This window comes from Narcine bancroftii, chromosome 13 (assembly GCF_036971445.1).
Source record: "Narcine bancroftii isolate sNarBan1 chromosome 13, sNarBan1.hap1, whole genome shotgun sequence".
NCBI classification, from domain to species: Eukaryota; Metazoa; Chordata; class Chondrichthyes; order Torpediniformes; family Narcinidae; genus Narcine; species Narcine bancroftii.
The window spans coordinates 34,359,700-34,381,512 of NC_091481.1; the positions used below are offsets into that span (position 1 = coordinate 34,359,700).

The window sequence follows — 21,813 nt, forward strand, 5'->3', positions numbered from 1 at the left end:
CCTCTGTCAAACTTCTACAGGTGCGCTGTGGAAATTATACTGACTGGTTGTATCACAGCCTAGTTTGGTTACTGCCCAGGAATGCAGTAGGTAGCAAACACAACCAGGACTAGCACAGGCTCTCATCTCCCATCCATTGAAGTTGTCCATCTGAGGTACTGCCTCAAGAAGGCAGTCAACGTCATAAAGGACCCCCATAATGGCCAACGCGGTTAGCACAACACTTTTACAGTGCCAGTGATCAGAGTTTGAATCCGGTACTGTCTGTAAGGAGGTTGCATGTTCTCCCTGTTTCCTCTGGATGCTCCGGTTTTCTTCCACTGGTTGTAGGTCAATTGGATGTCTTTGGGTGACATGGGCTCGTGGGCCAAAAGAGCCTGTTACTGTATGTCTAAATTAAAAATTAAATTGCCCTGATCGCAACCTCTTCTCACTGCTACTTTCATGCAGAAGCCTGAACACCAGCACTGCTAGGTTCTTTCCAACAGCTCTCAGGCTCTTGAACCACCCCATGTTTCACTAATCAGGGGCTGTTGGAGTCGATTGTCAAGGATGAAGTTACGGAGTATCTGGAGGCGCATGATGAGATAGGCTGAACTCAGCATGCTTTCCTTAAAGGAAAATCATACCTGGCAAAACTACTGCAAATTTCTTTTTAAGGGATGTCGAACTCTAGCTTTACCCTACCCTCAATTTGGTCTATATGTCGTCTGAGTCCAGCGTGCTCATTGAATGAAGTAATAGGAGAATGTATTCTGTTTCACAATCAGTTTATTACATAGCACAAGAATAAAGCTTAACAGAGCTCTGGTTCAGTCGTTAGTTCATAGGTCACCTGCTCGGTGAACTATTTCCCAAGACTAACTCCTACTGTCGAGTCTCTTCTGTTTATATAGATCAACATTATTACACTGAACAAAAGTTGGCTTTCTTTGATAGACTCCTTGCATAAAATTTATCTCAAGCAATTTTCTGCTCTGCAATCATTTATGGTGTAGCCCTCCCATCTTAATCTCCCAGGCCAGAACATTCTGTTGTTTTAGAGTAACCTTGGGGATGAAACTATTTTCTCTCTTTGTATTTGGAGTCAGAAAATTCTACACATACTATAATCAGCCAACTTTTCTACATACTGTGGCTGTTACTTAATTGCATTAATATTTCCCCTAAACAGTATAATTGAAGTACATAGTAAATTGCTACATAGTAATGGATTAATGAATACATAATGAATAGTACAAAGGCATATTTTCCATGATTACAACCCCTTGGTTCCCCTTGTGTATTTGGACTTTCAAAAGGCCTTTGACGAGGTACCACAGAGAAGCTCAACAAGATGCGAGGCCTCGGAATTACAGGAAGGATGCGAGCACGGGTAGAGCATGGACTGATCGGCTGGAAGCTGAGTAGGAATAAAGGGATCCTATTCTAATTGGCTACCAGTTACCAGTGGTGTTCCGCAGGAGTGAGTGTTGGAGGTCACATTGTACATAAATGATTTGGATGATGGAATAGATGGCCTTGTGGCTAAATTATCAGATGATACCAAAATGGGTGGTAGGTGGTAAGGACACAGAAAGGCTGCAGAGAGATTTGGATAGAAGTGGTAGACGAAATAGTGTTCAAAAGTGTATGGTCACGTGCTCTGATGGAAGAAATAGACTATCACTTAGATGAGGGAGAACATTCAAAATTTGCAGATGCAAAGGGACTTGGGAGTCCTCATGCAGGATACCCTAAAGGAGTCCTTTCAGATTGAGAAGGCGTTCATTTCTAGAGGAATAGCGTACAAGACCAGGGATGTAAAGTTGAGAATCTATACAGCGCTGGTGAGACTTCACTTGGAGTACTGTGTACCGTTTTGGGTGCCTCATTTGAGAAAAGACGTCCTGACATTGGAGAGAGAAAATTTACTAGAATGATAGCAGGAATGAAATGGTTAACATATGAGAAACGTTTGTTGACTCTTGGATTGTACTCATTGGAGTACAGAAGAATGGGGGGGGGGTGGTGGGGTGGGGAGATCCTCATAGAGATATTTCAAATGCTGAAAGGCCTGGACAGAGTAAATGTTTCCCATGGTAGGGGTGACTAGGGCAAAACTTCAGGATGTAAGGGCTTCAATTTAAAACAGACGTGGAAAATCTTCTTTAGTCAGAGGGTCATGAGTCGGGACCGTGTTGGCACAGGTGGCCACGGAAGCAAGGTTGTTGGGTGCATTTAAGGCAGAGATTGACAGATATTTGATTAGTCAGGGCACCAAGTGTTATGGGGAAAAGGCCGGGGAGTGGGAGGGATGGATCAGCTCACGACAGGATGGCAGAGCAGACTCGATGGGCTGATTGACCTACTTCTCGTTTGTCTTGTGAAGTTTTATTGACTGCTCCCACACTGCAAAAGGACTATTGCAAAATCACTTCTTTTGTACTGCGATTACTGTGAATATTTATTGTTCACTACTATAGCCTATGACGCTTGGTCAACTGCAGAGAGTATAATCTCTATATTGTAGAATGTATATGATGATAAACTCCTCATCTCTAGTGAATTAGTTATTTATAAAAACCTGAATTAAGCAAACCCAAAGAATTGTGGACTCCTGGGCAGATCAAACACGCCAATTCATGCTATCTTCATTTCACATGCGCTGAGGCCTCTAGTGTGGGCACTGTTGCAGTGTGGTGAGAACGTAACCCACTTGCCCTGTTTAGCCCGGAGCTTATAACCAGATCATCATTGAGAAGCAGAAAATCTTTGAGAGACGAGTGTTGGCTGGGACACAAGAGTGCTCCTGGTCATTCAGCAATGATCAGGGTTCCTTCATCTCCATCTCGACCCCAATGCAACTCTGGGTTAACCCTTGATCTGAATGACAGCTTTGGAAGCTCCAAGTTGGGCTCTCCGTTCAGGAGGAGTGGAAGGTGAAGCGCTGCCTTGGAGTACATCTTTCGAACTGTCCTTGCAGCAACCGTGTCATGGCTGGCTAACATTATGCAAGAGCACAATGGTCACTGCACTGCTGGGAGCAAAAGCTTGCACTGAAATCCTGGCCCAAAGACTGTATTCCTGTGGGAATGGGGCCCTTCACCCCACCCTCAGTCTATCGCATCTCATCCCATTTTAATCACCTCGCACTCCTGTGATCTTCTCGATGGTTCAGCTGCACCCAGGAGCCAGTCGCAGTCATTAATTAACCTGCTGGCCTGCACATCCCTGAATGTGAGAGGAAAACCAAGCACCTGGAAGAAATCATTATTATAGAAGCAAATATTTGTCTCCCTTGTCGCTTCTGGTGGGGAGATCCCTTCCCATTTCCCCACCCCCCAATTCCATTGCCCCTTTTTGTGAATTTCTCCTTGTTCACCCTGAACTTCGCACTTCACAACTTCAGTCTTCCTGCAGAAATAGGAATTGGCCAGGAGAAGGTGATAATACTTGCATAAGTCACGTTGCATCTGCTGGGTCCTTGGAGGCCTAGAGAAGGAGCAGTGTATGAGGCTGGAGTGAGGGAGGGTTAGGTTGATGCATCCAATAAGTAATCTCACTCAAAGCCTGTGTCGAGGAGGGGCTCCTGTGACAGAGTATAAAGATGTTTTGGGGAGATAAACTGGGAAAGGTTTGTTAGAGCAGATGACATACAAACATTTTGAAACAGATCTTACTTAAAAATACTGGAGCTCTGCCCTGTGCTAGATATGTCGGGGCCCACGGACTTTGCAAGAGCTTTGGAGAGTGCCTAAGTGACTTCACTAATGGATTGTTGTTTACAAAAAGGCAACAGATGAAAGATCTTGTCGAAGCCACAGACAGTCTGAAGGAGAACTTGCTGCTCTAAGAGGGTCATGTGGTTTTGCAAGCAGAGAGAGTCCAACAGGCTTCCTCTCTGAGGGAGACACAGAGATCACTTTGACAGTGTTACAGCCAGCAACAGCAGCTGGGACTGGAAAAGGACAAGCTGGCAAGCTTGTGGAAACCCCATTTAGAAGACGGGTTCTTATTTCAGCCTGGTCAAAGCCCTTGTGGTTCAAGCAAGAGGAGAGGACTGGCTGTCTAATGTTTCACAAGGAACTCTGTGGTGACCTAAAAGAAAGAGGTTATCATTTGGAGAACTCTGAAGGAGGCAAGTTTCATCAGCAAGACACTAGAGTGGCTGATGGAAGTACATCAGTTGTGGATATCCTGGAACAACAAATCTGTCTTAACCGACACGAACCTTCCTGAGCAGTAACCGTTTACCTTTCAAGCACCAAAACCTGGTGAACTTTGTAAATGTTAAATTCTGTGCACAGTATAAGAATTGTCTGCAGCCAGTGAACTTGGAGGAATGCGAAGTGATATTGGACTGTGAACCAAAGAACTTTTCTGAACTTACCCACACATTACATACACGTGCGCTTAGAATTAGAAAGGGGTTAAGTAAGTCAATAATGATAAGTTAAAGTTGGATTCTATTTTCATATTTAAAGATAATTAAAAGCAACTTTTGTTTAAGTCACCAAATCTAAAGTGTCACTTTAGATTTACCCAATGAACGCAGAATGGAGCCATGAGTCTTCTTAACCCTGGCTACTTCACCTATAAGGGATGTATTTACCTGTGGTCATATTTTTAATGTGCTTTACTTTTTTCTGATCCTTGGGCATTAGGGGTAGGATTGTATAATCTTGTTCCTTGGCAGAAGAAGCTGGTGACTGGTCAGTGTTGGAGACACTATTAACTTTTCATTGCCCTCTTCTATCCAACCCTCCAATGCAGGTAGCCTCAACTGCATCCGTTTTTACTTTTGCTAAAAATAACCTCTGTGAAACTTTTTTTTAAAAAAACATATTTCAGACTTGTGCTTATTCGCCTGCAATTGAAGGAGGAAGTTGATGCTTTTGCTTGAGGGGATGGAACTGAAATAATCTGGTTTCAAAGATACTGGACAGAATTTAGATCTACAATGCTTCATTCTTAAAATCAACACTGGTGCAAGGGTGTTTTCTCAAAAATACATGTGAGGATTCCTGACCCGTAGCGACATTGGCCATTCCTCACAGGCTGGAGATTTAGTGGCTTTATTTTCTTGCTCCTCTGTGCATTTCTCTTCCCGCTTTGGAGATTAGAGGGGATGCTTCCAGTAGTGGGAGAGCCAAGGACTGGAGGGCACAGCCTCAGAATGGCCTAATTTTGCGCCCATCTCTTATGGTTTTTTTTAATATACTACGATGGCTACTTCGGTAGAGCTACTAAAGCAATGCACGCGCACACACCAGGTTAGTCAACACAAGACTGCTTTATTTTGACTTTACAGGCTTTTATATACCCCAACGGGACAAGGTGGGACATCATTATGAGTTTGCTGCCGATCCATGGGACCGGCAGGTTTGAATTAAGCCCCTCCGGCTAAGCTCCGCTCGCATGCGGTCCACTGGGTGAATATTCAACACCCTATATTATGGTTCCGCACGCCTGCAGAACTGCGCCAGTTTGCGATACCACACTGAGCGGCCGCTACAAAACTTTATTTAAAATAAAGCCACTTGCCAAACGTATCACAGTTTTTCAAACTTAATCCAAATACTTGTTATTTTATTTAAAAATTAGTAAGAAATACAAAATAAAATCCTCCTTTGAATCCTCCCAACCCCCTACAAACTTAAAGAAGAAAGACAAGAAAACCACAACAGGAGAACTTCACTTTCTGATACTTTTAAGCGTCTCTATGAATATTTTTGGAATGTCTGAGATTCATTTAAATTTTAATACCAACAGTTTGTAAATGTGGGCTCCATATTTCACAAAATGTATGATATTTATCTCTTAAATTATAAGTAATTTTCTCAAGTGGAATACAACTCCAAACTTCTGTATACCATCTGTCCAATTCTCAAATTGGTATTGGTATCCGACTTCCAAATTATAGCAATACATTTTCTAGCTATTACCAAGGCAGTTGGAACAAATTTTACTTGATATGTATTTGGTTTTAATTTAGGTTTAATATCTCTTTATGATCTTTGTATGTTTTTGAGTTTTTGAGCTACAGATGGATGGGTCTAGTGGACCCTAGGAAGATCAACCAAATCCAGGCACTCAGGTTGATGTTCATCTTTCTCACAGTGACTGCCTCATTTTTTAACAGTGTAACAAAAAAGTCTGCGGGGGTCGCATGCAAATGCGCTGGAGAAACACAGCGGGTCACGCAGCGTCCACAGGATGCAAAGGGTGACCAATGCTGACCGAAGGCCCAGGCCCAAAACTTTTGTTGCCTCCTTGCTTCCTGCAGGTGCTGCGTGACCTGCTGAGCTTCTCCAGCGCGTTTTTCCATCGGTCCCTTTTTCGTCCTCTCTCTGCGATGGACCAGCCGGGGCGGGAACGGTGAAGGGAGGTTCCTGAATGTGTTTGCAGAACATAAGTCCTGACTGTGAAGGCTGACAAATTCCCTCGCTGACCTGTCTCCCCACCCTCGCCAGAAGTGACATGGGTGGAGCAGGTGCATCATTCATGTAATTACTGGAGGCAGCACATCAGTTGCCACTTAATCTTGTCCACAGCTGTAGAGCTGAGCTAATTTTTGAAATGCCTTTCTATTTTTTTCCGTGTTCAAACTCCATGTTTGTGATTCACTGACTTTCATGTGGAACTCCACCTCATGGCTGGATGATTGAAAGGACATCTTTGTAATCTGCTTTAAATTTTATTTCCTTAGTTGCGTTTTCCCTGGGTTCTCCGGTTTCCTCCCACCATTCAAAATGTACCAGGGGCTGCAGAGCAATTGGATGTAATTGGGTGGACACAGGATCGTGGGCTGGAAGGGCCTGTTTCTGTGCTGTGTGTCTAAATATAATCCAACTTCAGGGCAATGACAAGCCAACAGCAGAATTGGGCCATTCAGCCCATCAAGTCTACTCTGCTATTTGAATCGCGACTGATTATATTTCCCTCTCAACTCCATTCTCCTGCCTTCTCCCCGTAACCTTTGATGACCTTCCTAATCAACGATCTACCAACCTCCACTTTAAATATGCCCAATAACAGCTGTCTGTGGCAACAACCACTGGGAACACCCTTCCAGCCATTTCAATATTCAGCATGCATCAAAGAGATTCTCTCCTCCACTCCCCCCCCCCCCCCGCCCCTTCACGTCCCTCCTAACCTCCAGCGAGTGCAGGCCCAGATCCATCAAACCTTCCTCATACATTAACCCGTTCATCCTGAGGAACACCCATTGCTAGGGATGGTAGGCAACAAGGAGAATTGATTGAAGTCTCCAAACATTTTCTCCAAGGCTTTTTTAAAATAATGACAGGCAAACCGGTTCACAGAGTCACGGGTAGATCAGACTGTGGGAGCTCCGGGTGCAGGGCAAGCCCACAGCCTGGTGGCTGATGTCCTAAAGGACCCGGGAGTCGCAAGCGTCATTGGGTTCTGAGGGATTTAAGTGCATGTGGGATTCTATTAAAGTCTGTTAGTTCAACTCACTTTTGCTCGCTGCGGGACAACATTGGTGACCCCGACGGTCCAAACGGCATTTAGACCCAACGATAACTGACCCAAGTACGCAGAATGCAGTTCCACTGAAACTGCTGGCTTTCTGGACCTGGCAGCTGCAGGTCTGGTTTGAACGGGCTGAAGCCCAATTCCAGGTCAGGCTAATTGTCTCGGATGCCACGAAGTACTGCTATGTGGTCAGTTCACTCGACCAGGAAACAGAGGGCCACATCATTGAATTCCTACACCTGCCACCAGTTGTGGACAGGTATAGAACAATCAAGTTCCTCCTGATCCGCACTTTTGGCCTCTCCTGCCGTGAGCGTTCAGCGCAGTTGCTCCACGTGGACGGCCTAGGCGACCTCGCACCATCGGCCTTAATGAACGAGATGCTGGCACTAGAAGACAACCATAAGCCACGTTTACTGTTCGAACAAGTCTTTCTCGAGCAGATGCCTGAAGATATCCGTCTCCTCTTCACTGACGACAATTTCAGTTACCCAAGCCCGCGCAGACATTCTGTGACACGCCAAATGGTGTGGTGGGGCCTCCATCGACCAAGTTGCTGCATCACGCTCCAAGGCCTGGGAACGACCCCAGTTCGGACTGTTGGTGTTTTTACCACCAAAAGTGGGGTTCGAGAGCCCACCGTTGCCGCCCAGCATGTTCTTTTCCAGGAAATGCAGGGGCCAGTCATCACTAATGGCTATGGCGACTAGCCACCATGATAGCCTCCTTTACTCATGGAACCGACACAAGTAGAAACAGAGGCAGAAGCATCTTTCCCCCCCCACCCTGAGCCATGATATCCACACCAGGAAGTCAGAACTGGTGCTCACCGCTGCCAACAACAGCAGTATTGGCACATACGGCGTGCGAATCATCCCACTACAGTTCGGTTCCAGCTGTTTCACCTGGTTGTTTATGCTGGCAGGAGTGTTGCAGCTTTTACTGGGTGCAGATTTCATCTGGGCACACTAGTGGACCTCAAGGGGTGGCACCTAGTAAATGCCAAGACCTCACTCAGTGAAGCCAAGTTACTGGCCCCACACCTGGACTCTGACTTTGTCAGGCAACTAATTTGCCACAGAGTTCCCGACCAATTACTACGCTGCAGTTTGCCACAAATGTCCCTAAACACAGCGTACAGCACCACATTCCCACTCAGGACCACCGCTACATGCCCTGGCTATGCAGGCTCCCACCCGACAAACTCCACCTCGCTGAGGAGTTCAGGAAAATGGAGTACATATGATCCAGTGACCTTCACCATTACCGCCTCAAGCCAGTGCACCTAGTCCTTGAACACCCTGTGACTGTGTGCCCCCCCCCCCCCCCAACACCATCGAGGTCGGCCTCTCAAACAGGCTAAAGAAGTTTTGGACTCCACATCTAACTCCGGGTTTGGGGGTCGCGTGGCGGCTTGCTCACTCTGCGGGCGAACCAGCTCATGGAGTCTCAGGCAAGTCCGCAGCAGATCTGACTGCGAGAGCTCTGGTTACAGGGCAAACCCACAACCTGGCGCTGACTTCATAAAGGTTCCAGGAATCGCAAGTGTCATCAAGTTCCAAGGGATTTAAGCTCATGTGAGAGTTCTATTAAAGTTGGTTGATTCAACTAGCTTTTGACTCTGCGTGGTTCTTTCGCCCACTGAATGTCTAGTGCGATTACTGGGGATAAATTTCATTTAATTGCAGGTGAAATTGGGGCACCGACTCTCAAATGCAATGGAGAATAAGTCAGCGCTGTCGAAAGTGAACAGTCTGCTCCCAGTGCAAGTTAAAACTGGCTTGACCTGTGATTTCAGTGCAGGTTAGCCTGGATGTAGCTTCCCGTCCCACAAAATTGTAGCTTTAAAACACGATGGTGAGAATTTAACGTCCCTTTCAGTATTGAGGGGATGCTGTTATTCCAGGGATAGTCATTATTTTTGCTCCTTTGGAAGGAACGGTGTACAAAAGAATTCCTCTTTTTTTAAAATTTTCACCACACAACCTGTGCCCTCCAACTCCACTCAACCCTCATAATGTTTTTTTTCTCCCCCACCCCTCGAAGCCTTGTCTCCTGATCGCACTCCTGACCCCCAATCAACTGTCCACCTTGCAATATCTGGCCCTGATCCATCAGCCCAATCACCCCACCCACTTTTAATTTGGGACTCGGTCACTGGTGCTACCCAAAAAAAATTGCAAAAGACTATTCAAAAGTGACCACATGAGGGTCTTTGCTAAAGTCGTGTGAACCCTGCCCTGGCAGGCAGGACAAGACTGGAGTTTTTCTTTGACCTGTGCATTGGGCCGAATTTTCACGTGCTGTAGACTTGTAATACTCAACGTTGGGCAGAGCAGTTAGTCCAATGCTATTACAGCTTTTTTTCAAAATATTTTTTATTGAATTTAACATAACAATCCATACACAAAATATTAATAAATCAAAATAATAACATACACATAACACAAATTGAACACAGTGTACCATATTTTAAATTCTATCCCTTATTATTAAATGTGATTATCTATTAAAATTATTAAACCTATAAATCAATTACATACTATTATAACATATCTTAATAAGATCTTTAAAAATAGTGAGCTATTACAGCTCCAGTGACCTGGGTCTGAATCTGCCACTGTCTGGAAGGAGTTGTAACGTTCTCTGGTCCAGATGGATTTCTCTGGATGCTCTGGTATCCTCCCATGTTCCAAAGGCAGACAGGGTTAGTAGATTAATTGGGTGCAACTGAGCAGCAGGGGTTTTGTGAGCTGGAAGGACCTTCTACCATTGCTGTATTGTTAATAAAATAAAATTATATTGGATCCACAACCAGAAGTGTCATGAGTTCACCTCTTGTGTGCTGTTTCAAGACCACTGAGAGCCACTTCTGATGATGCTCGAAGATCTCTACAGTTTTGATTCCAGCCCTTTGGTGTAATCCCAAACAGAACTGCCCAGAACAGCGAGTCTGGAAATCCCTCTAAATCTTTCCTCCTTGTTGTCTCTTTAAACCCAGAGCAGTTCACTAATCCTCGTGTCGTCCGCGGTTCTGTTGCTGTGTATGTGCCATCATGCTTTTCTACCCGGCCTTGGATTGCATGTTGTCGGTTATCAACTCCGTCCAATCTGGCAATGCAAGGCCTTGCTTTGAATCTAGCCAGCAGGTAGACCATGTGGTCGCTGATTTCCGAGTTTATCGTCATCTGCACAAATACAATGATGCGCTTTCCTTGCTGCAGCCAAATAGATGGCATACTGTGGTAATTTTACTTCTCTTATTACAAGGCAGAACCAAGAGATAAATGTAAAAAGGCAGATAAAGATTCACAGTTTCAAAAGTGTAAGATTATAGAGTGATGTTTCATTTGTGCAGACGTGGACCTTTGGTGGGCCTGGAGTAGCTTACGTTTGGGTTCCAATAGCGTGGCAAGATTCAAGAGCCTGAATTTTATTTCCAAAAGGTTTTCTTGAAACAAGAGGTGGCAGACATCTGTTCTGACTGCCATGAGAAGAGTTTGTGACCAGGGTGATGAGAGAGTCCTTTATGTTTTTTTAAATATTTTTTTATTTTTCGCACTGTGAACCATATCAACTAAAATATATGCAAACGTTTCTCATTAAATATACACAGTGGCATTTTCTCCCTTTATTCCCCCCTACCCTCCCACCCCCCTCCAAAACCAATAAATATTCAACATATACAATAAAACCAATAAACAATGTCTTCACACAATGAAAAATAAACAAGAAAAATGTGTCATCTACTTTTACACACTGGATCAAGTCATTTTGACTTCTTATCATTTTATGGGGTGGAGGTCCGAGGCAAACCCTCTCTGTTGTGTTCCATGTACAGTTCCCAAATTTGTTCAAATAATGTGACTTTATTTTTTAAATTATGTTATTTTTTCCAATGGAAAAATTCCAATGAATTTCCATATACCATTGCTGTATTCTCAGGCTCTCTTCCATTTTCCAAGTTGACATACATTTTTTGCTACTGCTAAGGCTATCATAATAAATCTTTTTTGCGCTTTATCCAATTTGAGGCCTAATTCCTTACTTCTTATATTACTTAGAAGAAAGATCTCTGGATTTTTTGTGATGTTATTTAATATCTGATTTAGATCTTTCTTACACATCCAAATTGCATGTACTGTTGTTCCCATTTCCTTCTTACAGTGAAAACATCTATCTGATACTGTTGGATCCCATTCTTTTAACTTTTTAGGTGTGATATATAACCTGTCTAACCAATTATACTGTATCATGTGTAACCTTGTGTTTATTATATTCTTCATAGTTACAGAACATAACTTTTCCCATTTCATTTTTTATCTTTATGTTTAAATCCTTTTCCCACTTTTGTTTAGCTTATCTTGCAGCTTAATATACATATTTGTTATAAATCTTTTAATTATCATTGTGTCTGTAATCACGTATTCAAAGCTGCTTCCTTCTGGTAATCTCAGTCTGCACCCAATTTGTCCCTTAAGTAGGTTTTCAGTTGATGATATGCAAACATTGTACCATGAGTTATTCCATATTTGTACTTCAACTGTTCAAATGTTAATAAATTATTTCCCAAAAAATAACTTTCTATTCTTTTGATTCCTTTTCTCTCCCATTCTCTAAAGGAAAGGTTATCTAATGTAAAAGGGATTAGTGGGTTTTCTGTCAATAACCAATTTTGATAGTTGGTAATTCATTTTTTTCCTTTCTAAGTGGATCTTCTTCCATATATTGAGTAAATGATGCAGTACTGGTGAGTTTTTATATTGCAGCAGCTTTTCATCCCACTTATAAAGTATATGTTCTGGTACCTTCTCCCCTATTTTATCTAGTTCTATCTTAGTCCAGTCTGGTTTATCCCTTGTCTGGTAAAAATCTGATAAATACCTTAATTGTGCTGCTCTATAATAATTTTTAAAGTTTGGTAACTGCAAACCACCTTGGTTGTACCTCTCTGTTAATTTATCTAACACTATCCTCAGTTTCCCCCCTTTCCACAAGAATTTCCTTATTATTCTCTTTAGTTCATTAAAGAATTTCTCTGTTAAGGGAATTGGTAACGATTGAAATAAGTATTGTATCCTTGAGAAGACATTCATTTTAATGCAATTTACCCTCCCTATCAATGTTAGCGGTAATTCTTTCCAATGTTCTAAGTCTTCCTGCAATTTCTTTATTAGTGGTTGATAGTTTAATTTGTACAGGTGGCTTAAGTTATTATCTAACCTAATACCTAGGTATCGGATTGCTTGTGTTTGCCATTTAAATGGTGATTCTTTTTTAAATTCTGTATAATCCGCATTACTCATTGGCATCACTTCACTTTTATTTGCGTTGATCTTGTACCCCGATATTTCTCCATACTCCTTCAATTTCTTATGTAATTCTTTTATTGATATTTCTGATTCTGTTAAGTACACTATGATGTCATCTGCAAATAAACTGATTTTATACTCCTTCTCCATTATTTTTATCCCTTTTATTTTATTTTCTGTTCTTATCGGTTTTGCCAATTGTTCTATTGCTAAATCAAACAATGAGGGGGATAATGGACATCCCTGCCTAGTTGACCTACTTAATTTAAATTGGTTCGATACATATCCATTTACTGTTACCTTCGCCAATGGTCCATTATATAATGCTTTAATCCAATGAATATATTTTTCTAGTGGATTGAACCTCTGTAATACTTTAAATAAATAATTCCATTCTACTCTGTCAAACGCTTTTTCTGCATCTAAAACAACAGCCACTGTTGGCTTCTTATTTCCTTGAACTGCATGAATTAGATTAATAAGTTTGTAGACATTATCCGCTGTTCGTCTTTTCTTAATAAATCCAGTTTGATCTTGTTTTACTAATTTTGGTACACAATCGGCCAATGTGTGCTAATAATTTTGCTATTGTCTTATAATCTGAACTAAGTAAAGATATTGGCAAGATATTAAGTAAAGATATTGTTAATGGATCCTTCCCCATCTTTGGTATTACTGTAATTATTGCTGTCTTACATGAATCTGGCAAGTTTTGTGTTTCTTCTATCTGATTCATTACTTCCAGGAGAAGAGGAATTAATGTCTTTAAATGTTTTATAGAATTCTATTGGGAATCCATGCTCTCCAGGCGTTTTATTGTTCGGCAGCTTTTTTAATATATCCTGTACTTCCTCTATTTCAAATGGTTTTATCAGTTTGTTTTGTTCCTCTTGCAATTTTGGCAGTTCAATTTTAGCTAAAAACTCTTCCATTTTATCATCTTTCCCCTCATTCTCAATTTGGTATAATTGTTCATAAAATTCCTTAAAGTTCTCATTAATCTCTATTGGGTTATATGTAATTTGTTTGTCCTTTTTCCTTGATGCCAATACAGTTCTTTTGGCTTGTTCTGTTTCAAGTTGCCAGGCTAATATTTTGTTTTTTTCCCCCAGTTCATAATACTTTTGCTTTATTTTCATTGTTCTTCTCCACCTTGTACGTTTGTAATGTTTTGGGTTTTTTTGTCCACCAATATCCTCCCTTTTAACTAATTCCTTTTCTGTACTATCTCCCTTTCCAAATGCTCCATTTCCTGATTGTATTCCTTTTTCATCTTAGTTACATAACTTATTATCTGCCCTCTAATGAAGGCTTTCATTGCATCCCATAATATAAATTTGTCTTTCACTGATTTTGTATTTATTTCAAAATATGTTTTAATTCGGTGTTCAATAAACTCTCTAAATTCCTGCCTTTTAAGTAGCATGGAGTTTAACCCCCCATCTATATGTTCTTGGTGGAATGTCCTCCAGTTCTATTGCTAATAGATAGCAATCTAGCTTTATATTCATTTTTCCTAACTCTCCCTTGAATATGGGCCAACAACAAAAACATATCAACCCTTGAGTATGTTTTATGCCTACTCAAATAATATGAATATTCCTTCTCTCTTGGGTGTTGCCTCCTCCATATATCCATAAGTTTCATTTCCTGCATTGATTTAAACATAAATTTGGCTACTTTATTCTTTTTGCTTGTCTTTTGTCCAGTTTTATCCAACATTGGGTCCAAATTAAGGTTAAAATACCCTCCTATCAATATATTTCCTTGTGTATCTACAATCTTCAAAAAAATATCCTGCATAAACTTTTGATCCTCCTCATTAGATGCATATATTTTGAGCAAATTCCAAAATTCTGAATATATCTGACACTTTATCATTGCATACCTCCCTGCTGGATCTATTATTTCCTCCTCTATTTTGATTGGTACATTTTTATTAATTAATATAGTTACACCTCTGGCTTTTAAATTATATGATGCTGCCGTTAAGTGCCCTACCCAGTTTCTCTTTAATTTATTATGTTCCATTTCAGTTAGATGTGTTTCCTGCACAAATGCTATATCTATTTTTATTTTTTCAGTAAATTTAATAGCCTCTTCCTTTTAACTTGGTTATGTATTCCATTAATGTTTATAGTCATATAGTTCAACATGGCCATCTCATATCCTGTTTACATCTCATTTCTGCTTCCTCACCACCACCATCCCCCTTTTCCCCATTCTCAACTCTGTTTTCCCTTTTTAAACTCAATGTATGACAACACATTTAAAACATAAAATACTTCAACAACTCCCACATCCAATATTCCCTTAACCCCAAAAGTTTCCCCCCCCCCCCCTCTGAGTTGCCCCTTATCCCTTGCCGGGCAACCACAACTCCCCTCTCCACTTGGACTGTGATCCTGCTCGCAACCGTCAACTGATTTGACAGTGACGGTTATTACCCCCCCCCCCCCCACACCCCACAAGAAAACACTTTTTTTTACATATATACACTCTCCTTTTTTTTCCCCACTTACTTCCTTCTGTCTCTTCTTTAGTTCTTTACACATACATTGTTTTTACACCTTTCTATATATTTTATCGCCATTCTTCATTCTTATTACATCTCTTCATCTCTCCTTCTGTCCTGCAAGCGTTCTGCAAATTCTTCTGCTTCTTCTGGATTTGAGAACAGCCTGTTTTGCTCCCCAAGTATAAATATTTTAAGCACAGCTGGATGTCTTAACATAAATTTATAACCTTTTTTCCATAGGATTGATTTTGCTGTATTAAACTCCTTCCTCTTCTTTAAGAGTTCAAAACTTATGTCTGGGTAAAAAATATTTTTTGACCCTTGTATTCCAATGGTTTATTGCCTTCTCTAATTTTATTCCTTGCCCGCTCCAGTATATTTTCTTTTGTCGTATATGGATCTTGGTTTTTGATGTGTCTGTGATTTCGGGGCTAGTGTTCTGTGTGCCCTTTCTATTTCCATTCCTTCCTGCATTTCTGTCATTCCCAGGACCTTTGGGATCCATTCTTTTATAAATTCCTTCATATCTGTGCCTTCTTCATCTTCCTTCAGGCCCTCTATTTTTGTTGTTTCGCCTACTATAATTTTCCAACATATCAATTTTCTGAGCTAACAACTCTTGTGTCTCTAACTTTTTTATCACTTTCTTCCAATTTTCCTCAAGTCGTTCACTTCCATTTCTACAGCCGTTTCTCGTTCTTCCCCATTTTCAACTCTTTTCCCTATTTTTGTCATGACCAGCTCTAATCTTTGCATTTTATCTTCTGTTCTTTTCATTGCACTAAATTCTAATGACAACCATTCTTTTAATGCTCTCATTTGTTCTTGAAAAAAAAGCTTTATCTATATTCTGTCCATCTGTTTTACCTTCTATTTCTCTGTGAAGATCTTGGTCTTCTTCCTCTTCTTCTGTGTCTGTACCTGAGTTTGTGTCTTCTTCTCTTCTTTGTATCTGTGTGTCTTCTGATTTTTCTGATGAGTTGATTGTCTCACTTTGTCAGCCTTCTTCTTGCTTGGCCTCTTGCTGTTGGTCCTCTTCTTCTGAGCTGCTCATTTGTCAAGCCTCCTGCTGCTGCTCCTCTTGCCGTTCACCCCGTCGACTTTCTTTCTCACCTGGTACTTCACTCCCTTTCCTGCCGCTTTCCTCATCTTCCAGCTTTGAGCCCTGATGTCGGGCATCCCTCAGCTGGTCCCGCCATGGTTGTCCACTCCTCAGCTGCGCCCCCCTCCCGTTGGTGTTTTCCTTTACCTTAGAATTCTCACTGCTCATGCGCGACTCCTCACGTATGGGCAGTTGCACACTTTTGTTTGGCTCAATGAGCCTCCCGGTCGGGGGGTTGCGACTCCACGGGGCCAACACCAACCTCAGAGTTCAGGCGCTCTTCGCCACCATGGCTCCCCTGTTCCTTCTCTTTTCTTTTCCAGTGTCTTTTTTTTCCAGTTGTTTTTACTTTTTCCTTCTTAGGCGCCATCTTCTTTCTCTTCTCTGCAACTTTATCTTTTATTTCTTATATTTTATATTTATTGAACTTTGTATTTTCTTAACTTTTTTTCTTCTTTTCTGGAGAGGGCTGGTTTTACCCTACCGGCCACTACTCCTCCAGATAGTCCTTTATGTTGACTGCCAACTTGAGGCAGCATCTTGCATGGTCCCAATGGTGGCTGTGATGGTCTTTACTGGGTTCACCACTTTCTGTGGCCAAGTACTCTTGGGGCCCTCGTAATTCCAAACCAGGCAGTAATGCAAATGGCACACTTGCCACCCGTGCACCTGTCGAAGTGTTTGGCAACCTGCCAAATCTCTTCTGACATGAGAAGAAGCTTTTTGCACGGTTGGCTCCAAAACAGATCCTCCAATATATGGAACTTGGATGACTTAACCCTCTCTTTTTTTTTAAATTTTTTATTTTTCACACCATAAATCACATTAGCCATGATATACACTATTTCTTTTTCACACATATACAGTGACTTTTTCTCCCCCCCCCTCCCTCCTCCCAAGCCACCCCCCCACCCCCCCCTCTCATCCATTTTAGGTATACAATCTAGGTTGCATTAAGCCAGTCAGACAATGTTGTCATTCAACAAAAATACACCAGAAATTCTACTGAGTCCATTCTTTTCTTTCCTTTCTCCTTCCATCAACTTAGGTAATGTTTGTCCCTGGTAGGTTTTCGCTATTGTATTTAATGTAAGGCTCCCATACTTGTTCGAATATTTCAATATTATTTCTTAACCTATATGTTATTTTTTCTAATGGAATACATTTATTCATTTAAATTTAGTAGTTTCTTCCTTTTAATTTGGTTATGTATTCCATTAATATTTAAAGTCATATAGTTCAGCGTAGCCCTTTTATATTTTGTTTATCTTCTCTTTCCGTTTTTCCATCATTACCTTTCCTCCTTTTCCATTTCTGTTTTCTTATTTTCAACTCTTTATAAGACAACATTCCTACAACATCCAACATTTTCCTTATTCTCCTATTTCTATCTTCTTTATCCCCAATCTCCCCTTCCCCTCCTGAGTTGTCCTTTATCCCTTGTCGGACAACCACATCTCCCCTCTCCATTTGGATTTGCGAATCCACTCGCAAGCGTCAACTAATTTTGCAGTGACCGCTATTTCCCCCCACCCAGCCCCCCCAGAAAAGATTTCACTTTTCATATGTCACAAAGGTCACTCTTTTAATTCCCTCCTTATTCTCTCTATTCCATTACCTTCCCTTATTAATTCTTGTCTATACTATCTATATTTTCCTCTAAGTACAGATACATTCACGTATGCACATTGTCTCTATTCACTCTTATACCTCTTTACCCGCATACATATCAATCGTCATCATTTTTACTCTCATTACCCGTCTTCATCCCTCAATCTATTTTTGTAATTGTTCTGCAAATTTTCGTGCTTCTTCTGGATCCGAGAATAGTCTGTTTTGTTGTCCTGGAATAAATATTTTCAATACCGCTGGATGCTTTAGTATAAATTTATACCCTTTCTTCCATAAAATCGCCTTTGTTGTATTGAACTCTTTTCTTTTCTTTAGGAGTTCAAAACTTATATCTGGATAAATGAAGATTTTTTGCCCTTTATACTCCAGTGGTTTGTTGCCCTCTCTTACTTTTTCCATTGTCTTCTCCAGTACCTTTTCTCTTGTAGTATATCTTAGGAATTTTACTACAATAGATCTTGGTTTTTGTTGTGGTTTAGAGGCCAATACTATATGTGCCCTTTCTATTTCCATTTCTTGCTGTAGTTCTGGACATCCTAGGGTCTTAGGGATCCACTCTTTTATAAACTCCCTCATATTCTTGCCTTCTTCATCTTCCTTAAGGCCCACTATCTTTATGTTATTTCTTCTGTTATAATTTTCCATTATATCTATTTTTTGAGCTAACAGTTCTTGTGTCTCTATCGCTTTTTTATTAGATTCCTCCAATTTCTTTTTTAAGTCTTCTACCTCCATTTCTGCTGCTACTGCCCGCTCTTCCATCTTGTCCATTTTCTTTCCCATTTCTGTTAAGGTCATATCTATTTTATTCATTTTCTCTTCTGTGTTGTTTATTCTTTTTCTTAAATCATTAAATTCCTGTGTTTGCCATTCTTTAAATGACTCCATGTATCCTTTAATAAGAGAAAGTACCTCCTTTACCTTGCCTTTCTCTTCTTCTTCTATTTCACTGTACTCTTCCTCTTCCTCTTCTTCTTCCTCTGGGTTGGCCATCTGTTGTTTCTTTGTTGCCCTTTCCTTCTCTTCTTTCTTGTTTCCATTGTCTTCTGTGGTCTCTTCTTGCTGCAGGTGTTCTGCAGCTGTCGTTGCCGGCTGTGGAGATCGACTCCCCAGCTGGTCCCCCCTCCCGTCGGTGTGTTTTTTTTCATGCGCATTGCGCATGCGCGAGAAGTCGCGCACTTTTACTCGGCTCAGCGAGCCATTTTTGTAGTCCATTATTTACCGACCTGAGGGAGCGGGTTTCTCTCTCCGCAGCGGGCCTCTTCGGACAGGTAAGGCCTTCACCTTTTTCCTCCGTTGTCTTCTCTTCCTCTCTTCTTACCGTTGATTTTGGTTTTTCTTTTTTTGTCGCCATCTTCTTTCCACCTTTATACTCACTTTTCTGTAACTTTTATTTCTGTGCCTTTGTGTTTTCCTTTGTTTTTCCCGACTTTTCTGGAGAGGGCTGGAGTTCACTGTCCGGCCACTACTCCATCACGTGACTCCTTCCGATGACTTAACCCTCTCCGCGACTCTCCCATCAACGGGTCCCTTGTCCTCCCCTCCCTAAAATCCACAATAATCTCCTTAGCCTGGCTGACATTGTTGGCCAGATTGTTCTGGCACTGAGCACACACAGGATAGGATGGCACTTCAATAACCAAACCTGCCTTTCAGCACCTGGCGAATAGCCTTCAGGAGAGGAGACGACAGTGGCTGCAGAACATTTCTACCCTGGAGGAGCAGAAAGCTGCCTCGGACTGTGAATGCGTCCAATTGGCAAACAGTTTTTGCAGGAACAAAACCCAGCTGCTGCATTTTAAGCAGAAAGAGCTTGCCAGGTATGGGAAGCCTTTACTGATTTGTATAATTGGGTGACACAGTCAGCCAAAGCATTAACTCTCTCTATCCATATGCACGGAGTTACCCCAGTATTGTTTGTTTTTATTATGACTTGAAATGTTTATTGATGTGTACACAGGGATACAGTGAAAAGATTCATTTCGCAAGCTGTAGTATTTAAGTCCAGCAGGTTGTGGATTAATAAAACAAAAGTGTGGGTTTGAGGGCAAGGCTCAAAGTTGCTGGAGAAACTTTGCAGGTCACGCAGCATAAATGTAAAGATGGACTTTTTTTTTCCCAAAAGTAGACTTTATTCACACTCTTTACAAAAATAAAAACTGTTCAGTCTTCACAGCCATGGTGTTAATCGTATCTTGTAAATGACTGCAACAAGCTATGGCTCTGCAAAGCCTATAGCACAGGAGAAGTTATAGCTCAGAAAGAACATGCTGTGCCCAGAAAGAATGACACTAACCCTGTTGAGTGTAGTTAACACTGAGCTTTGTTGGGCTCACAGCCCTGCTTTTATTCTCAAGCTGAGGGGAGCGGTCAAAACCCTCTCAGCACTGATTGGTGTGTTTGTGATCCGCTTTCCCTGATAGGCCAGTTAAGCTCTTTTGGTTGTGGCCAATTGGAGGGCAGCGCTGCGGGCATCGTGCAGCCTGCTGGGTCGTCGCATTCGTCCTTCATTTTGTGAGGCCCTGTGGGGGAGCTGCGAAGGGCTTCCACAATCTATACATTCTGATCAATGTACATTGTTACACTAGTTCTCTAACTACACCATTACAACCCCAGTGGCACCTTGTCACTTCACCCAGCTCTGTTTGAGGGACTGCCCCTCGGTTACAGCGCCTCAATGCCTGGTAACCCTAGACTATGGTCCTTCCCCACAGCACCCTCGCGTTGCCTCAGTGCGTCCCTCAGCACATATTCCTGCAGCCTGGAATGTGCCAGTCGGTAGTGTTCCCTCACTGATGTTGACGTGTGCTGAAAGACTAACCAGTTTCAAGCATCTTTCATCATGATCTTCCCGCGTTTCTGGATGTCTTTGTGCATAGGACCCAGAGATCAGCGTGTGTTTCTCTGTCATGCTGTTGATGAGGATGAACCATGACAAGGACCCTTGCATCCTTCTCCACGCACTCTTAGCGAATCTACATTCAGCAAAGAGGTGGGCGGCTCTCTGCACTCCTCCACAGTCATTTTGAGGACAACGCGCATTGTTGGTGATGTTCCAATTGCAAAGGAAGGATTTGACTGGGAGGCTCCTCTCCCCACAAGGTAGCCCAAGTCCTGCTGCTTGTTTGTGAGCCAGGGCTGGGGGATGAGGCATTCCGTCAGATGACCTGGATGGTCTGCTCAGGAAACCATCCCACCTGGTCTATTGAGTCATTGTCTTTCAGTTTCTGCAGGACAATCCATGCTGACCATTGGCTGGTGGCCTTGTGCTCAAATGTGTTGGTCTGGAAAAACTTTCCCCACGAAGTATAGGTGATATGGCAATGACCAGGTGACTGGGACATTGTGCAGCAATGGGGCCAGGCCTATCCTTCACAACAACTGGGACAGGTAGAACCTCAGCACGTCATGGCACTAGTGCATAGGTACTTGGGTTCAAAAATGGTCATTGGGTTGGGTATGCCCTTGCCCCTAATGTCCCATGACTTGCACATGGCAACCCATCGGACCCTCTCCATCTTGGATCACCGTGAACTGGAAAACTGCTCTGGTGACTGCAGTAGGGAGATGAGGTGGATGGGCCACATCAGTCCAGAGAGCACCTTGCACCTGAAGACCAGGTTCTTCCCCAATATTGAAAGGGAACCCCACACCCACAGATCTGGTGGACCTTTGTGATCTGCTCCAACCAATTCTTCTTGCAAGCCTTGGCCCCTCCAAACCATGTAAAAATGAGTAGTAATGAATGTTTCAGGCCTGGATGAACA

The 21,813-nt window shown here is 42.1% G+C and overlaps 1 protein-coding gene across 6 annotated transcripts in view; it reads left to right on the plus strand.

The window, feature by feature from the left end:
• lrmp (lymphoid-restricted membrane protein) overlaps positions 1-21,813 on the plus strand; it is a 174,894-nt gene that overhangs the window by 57,484 nt on the left and 95,597 nt on the right. For all 6 annotated transcript variants that reach the window (XM_069908443.1, XM_069908444.1, XM_069908440.1 and 3 more), the window contains exon 16: positions 19,703-19,866. In XM_069908443.1, the coding sequence (XP_069764544.1) occupies positions 19,703-19,866 (164 nt within the window). The remainder of the gene's footprint in view (positions 1-19,702; positions 19,867-21,813) is intronic.